At 37.2% G+C, this 5,198-nt stretch overlaps 1 protein-coding gene across 1 annotated transcript in view; it reads right to left on the bottom strand.

Moving 5' to 3' along the window:
- Positions 1-712: 712 nt before the first annotated feature.
- LOC145245816 (uncharacterized) overlaps positions 713-5,198 on the bottom strand; it is an 81,334-nt gene continuing 76,848 nt past the window's right edge. Inside the window, exon 4 of the mRNA XM_080107467.1 lies at positions 713-2,162. Within this exon, the coding sequence (XP_079963593.1) occupies positions 928-2,162 (1,235 nt within the window). The 3' untranslated portion in view covers positions 713-927. The remainder of the gene's footprint in view (positions 2,163-5,198) is intronic.

A 5,198-nucleotide genomic window follows, 5' to 3' on the forward strand; every position in this document is an offset into this window, starting at 1 on the left:
AGGACGAATTGTAGCTTTAAAAATAGCAAAATTCATTTTCTAGCGTCATGAATTTTCTTCGTCGAAAGGCGAGTGGTGTTAACGAATATATTTTGACGTTTAAAGGCACTTGCGGAAATCAGGAATGCGATGGAAGAAAAACACACGCACTATATATATATATATATATATATATATATATATATATATATATATATATATATATTATTATTATTATTATTATTATTATTAAGAAAATAATCCCCAAAAGTTCATTTTAATAAATGAGCCGGAAACATTACTGGTTGTTGTTCAAAAAACAAAACAAAATCTAGGTCAGACAGTCGACTACGGACTACTTTTTCATTCTTTCTTTTTTCGTTCTTTTTCCTTTTCTTTTTCTTTCTCTGTTGTTTCTATTATATTGTAAGCAATCACAAAAATTGTGGATGAGAGAGATAGAGATATATAGATAGAAATATATATATATATATATATATATATATATATATATATATATATATATATATAGAGAGAGAGAGAGAGAGAGAGAGAGAGAGAGAGAGAGAATTTTTTTTAAATTATAACGTGACTCATGAAGGTTTAAAAGAAAAATGTGGTCACTTTTAATCTTTTAATTTTTTAAAATTAATTACCACAGATCCGGAGCCACCCCAGGTAGCTGTGATACTTGATAGTAAAAAAAAAAGTGTGTATAATACGTCACATCTTGTTTTTGATTCCATTTTTGTTAGTGTAACTATTTTTTTCCTATAATTTCTATTGTGTGTGTATGTGTGAGTACGTGGAAATAGAGGAACATTAAATATAAGATTTACTCGGAACGGCACAAACTTTAGATATACCATCCAATGAAAATTCGTTTTGTAAATGCAATTTCAGTTTTGAATTATGAAATGTCTTAAAATAATTAATGTTCTTATTTCATCAGTGAGCCCAAGGCCGCCAAACATTTTCTTCTTCCGTTGGTTGCGGAACCGGTGCGACTGGTTCAGCGATTATGTGATCTTCTCTTTTTGCTGGCGTCTGGAGTTGGACGGACGGCGTTGAGGCCGTTTGCATTTTGGTCAATTCCGGCACCAAGACCGGATGTTTCATTTCAGTTATTGATGAAGGAAGCTTTACCGGAAGTGACAACCCGGTTCCGCTCGCCGTTGTCTCACTAGGGTAAGCGTTGACTAAAGGCAGATGTGAAAATGGGGAATTCACCCCCGTCATCTGTGGAAGTTGAAAAACGTGGGGCATGAATGCCATGCTGGTTGTGGGGGTGACACTGTTTTTGGGAACTTGCGGTAGGAGAGCCATTACTCCAGGCTGGCCGCTTACCGTCGAGGATAAAGGGGTGATAGATGTGGATGTTGGGGCGAAGACAGGGATGGGGATATAACTCTGTTGGGATTGCTGTCGCGGTTGTGGTTGAGGTTGTGGCTGGTGTGCTTGTTGTGTTTCTGTCATGAGGTTTGTTGGAAGGATAAACGCCATCTGCCCGTTTGAAAGCCTGGTTGTAATAAGTTGGACACCGCTCAGTAATTTAGCGGTCGGCACCTGAGGACAGCTTGTGTCCAGAGACAGGATTCCTCCCGAAGCTGGCGCTGAAAATGTTGATTCTGTTGCTGTTGTCGTTGTTGTTGTTGTGGCTGTACAGAAATCAGCTGGAAATATCGTGATTTGTTTGGGTGCGACCATCGATTCCGAACCAGTGGTTGTCTCGACCGTGGACATTGAGATCTTGGAAGATTGGACGCTGGATGGTGATTGAGCCAGCGATGGGGTCAACTGCAATTGTATATGTGATGACGGAGTCGACGGTAACGGCGTTAGACGTTGGGTGGTCGACGGGGAAGGCGGCGAGGTTACGGACGCTGCTGGTGAGTGGACGGCTGCGATATCTGTGACAGACGATGGACGGCTAATCGGGGTTGAGATGGCGGTCGCTGCTGCGGAAGAAGAAGTGGTGGACGTTGGCGAGGAGGCCGTGGATGAAACTGTGGACGGAGTAGACGGTTGGCTGACGTAGGTAGCCAGGTGATTTAATAATCGAGTTCGAATGTCGGTGTCGACTTCGGCAACCGAACTTAAATAGCGACTGACTTCACTTGTGCATTCTTGGAAGCCTAGACTGTATTTAGTCAGGAACGGCGATTCCTCCTTTGTGGTCGGCACTAAAAGACAGAAAGATGAGAAGAGAAGACGTTATATGGATCAGGCGTTTGCAGTCATTGGTACCAATCATAAAAAATAAACACAAAAATGTGAATGTTTCTGAAATTTTGAGATGTGGTTTGATAATTCGCATTATTTACCTTATTCAGACTATTATTCTCATCTTGAGTGTTATTTGCAGAATGGTTCAGCCGATATTACCTCTGACTTTTTTCAGATGTTCCTTGTCGAACTAAGGAATCTTTATTTTTGGCCCAGGAATCTGCGCGCAATTTAGAATGGAACCCTTTATTTAATCCTTGGGGGTAGCATGACATGCGTTCTGCTTTGAAGTCCGCAAAGACCCGTAGTATAACGGATAAAGTATTGGATCAAAATTAATTCTACATGAAAATCTTCTGGCGGTTGAAGGTTCAATTTTTACTGCAGGAAATACTAAGAATAGAATTACAAATTAGTTTAGACTCCGACCCAGTTTTGGCTGATAGAGCTAGAGTGTGCTACCTTCATGGATTAAATAAAGGGTTGCGTTCAAAATTCCGTATAGATTTCGGAGTTCAACAAAATGATTCCCGAGTTTTACAGAAAGATTCCGATGTGCGACAAGATACACCTGAAAAAAGTCGGCCACATCGGCGGAAATATTGTTAAAATATTGTTAAAATATTGTTAAAATGTTGTTAAAATATTGTTAAAATATTGTTAAAATGGCAATCAATATAAGAAAAGTAGTCCGAGCAATCTGAATAATACGAAATGAGGATGGTTTAGTTTTGTCTGCTTTATGGCATGTCAATCATAGACTGTGGACTTTATTTTCTACGTGAATCAATGATGAAATGAAAATATTCATCAGTAAGCAATTTTTTTCTGCAAACCTAAGGATTCATTTGCACAGGAGATTCAGACTACCAATGCTCTAGAAATAACTATTATGTTTGAAAAAATAAAACAATGTTATTTTATGAGGCCTTGTTATTTAGTGTCGAGACATAAAGTACTAATGCTTGACCACTTACCAAGGTCAGAAGCTACCCGAGGATAATCTGGGAGCTTACCTTCCAAAATGCATTCGTGCCTAAAATGGCCCCATTGTGTCCAATATGATTTGAACTTGGCAAAACTGATTACAAAGACCGCAACGCTACCAGTTAACATTTCCGTAAAGCTTCAAATATCATTTTACAAGAGTACAGGGTGCCCCAAAATTATCTGGCACATTTGAAGGTAAAAAAAAAAATTGAATAATTAAATAAAGAAAATATTTGTTGTTTTTTAAATGTACGTAGAATGCTATTTTATTTTAATTAGGTCAAAATTCATTTATATCTGTAATTATGCATTTTTTACACATAGTTCACATTTGGGACCCGTATTTTTTAGAGGATGACAATGGAACAGTGACAGTTACTTCTGAGCGATATGGTGTCATGCTAAATAATTTTCTGAGAGCCAAACTGAATTAACTGGAGTATAGAAATAATGTATGGTTTCAAGAGGAGGGTGCAACATCGCATACTTCTAGACGTGCAATAGGAATTCTAATCATTTGATTTCTTTTGCATGGTGATATTAGTTAGTCCGCAAGATCGCCTGATTGCGATTTTTTCTTGTAGACAAAAGTATTCAACCACATCCCCTGACCTCTTGAATAATTAAAACAAGCTGTTCGTTCTGAATTTGCTGCTATTCCACCCGAAATGATACATCGAGTTATTGAAAACTTTCGTGAACATCTGCAGTCGTGTATTAGCAATGATGGGAAAAATTTGGCCGATTTAATATTTAAGATTGTGTGAAATTAAATGGCATTCTACGTACATTTAAAAATATAACAATATTTTCTTTATTTAATTATTTCATTTTATTGGACCAACAAATGTGTTAGATCATTTTGAAACACTCTGTGTATCCGGCATAATTAGGTTTGCACACCGAAGTTAAGCGACATTAAATCTGGTCAATACTAAATGGGTGACCATTTGGGACTTTCAGGTGTTGTATGTGCTTTCCGCTTATCTCGGCATTGTTTCCAGTCGTGTTTGCCACTGGACTCAAACGGTGCCGATTCAGGAGAGGTGTGGTTGGAGATTGCGCAACCCTTGCCTCACAATTACGCACTTAGCTTCCTCTACAAGGCGTATCCTTTGTCTTTAAAAACTGAACGGCAGCATCGTATATGCAAGCTTAAAAACAATGACTTCGGCGGACATTGAGGCTTGCCCTCGCGAATAGTTGCATCTTGGGATAGTACAACTAAAATGGTATTTAAGCAATAAGTAAAAGATACACTATTATACGGCTGAACCCCCTCTCTATCTTTTTCTCTACCTTTTTCTCTCTCTCTCTTCTTTCCTCTCTCTTAATTTCTGTCTTTTTCTCGCCTTCTAACACTCTAAAATAAACAATGAAAAACTGTAGACCTCATTCTCTGCGTGAATGGAATATAAAATGAATGTTTCGTGAAAATATTCCACTATAATTCATTGTTTTTTCGTAAACCTGAAGATTGATTTGTACATTAGATTCAAACTAACAATATCATAGCTGCGTGTTCATGACGGAATAACTGTTATTTAAAAAAAATGACCCAATGTTATTTCATATGAGGCGTTATTTTGTCGGATATATATATATATATATATATATATATATATATATATATATATATATATAATTTACAAAACTCACTATGCCTGACTGTCTGTCTGTCTCCATATTTTCAAACTCTATCTCTACCGAAACAAAAAGTAGCAAAGCAACGCTAGAGGCCTCAAATGATTGAATCTTTTATGTGTCTGCAGCCGGTTAAAATAGTTTTAAGGGATCAAAATGGGGTAAAAATTGAAAAAATCGTTATACATTTTGAACATTCATCTTTATTTTTAATTTTTAAACAGTTCATATGCGCATCACGTTGGTACAGTGGTAACGTCACAAGCTTTGAATGCGACAGTTTTGCTTTCAGTTTCGATTCTAGCTGATTGCACCCAAATACTTTTTAAAAAAATATTTTTGAAATGACGACTACATAA

Source organism: Euprymna scolopes, chromosome 23 (genome assembly GCF_053919585.1).
Source record: "Euprymna scolopes isolate OS-2025 chromosome 23, ASM5391958v1, whole genome shotgun sequence".
NCBI lineage: Eukaryota > Metazoa > Mollusca > Cephalopoda > Sepiida > Sepiolidae > Euprymna > Euprymna scolopes.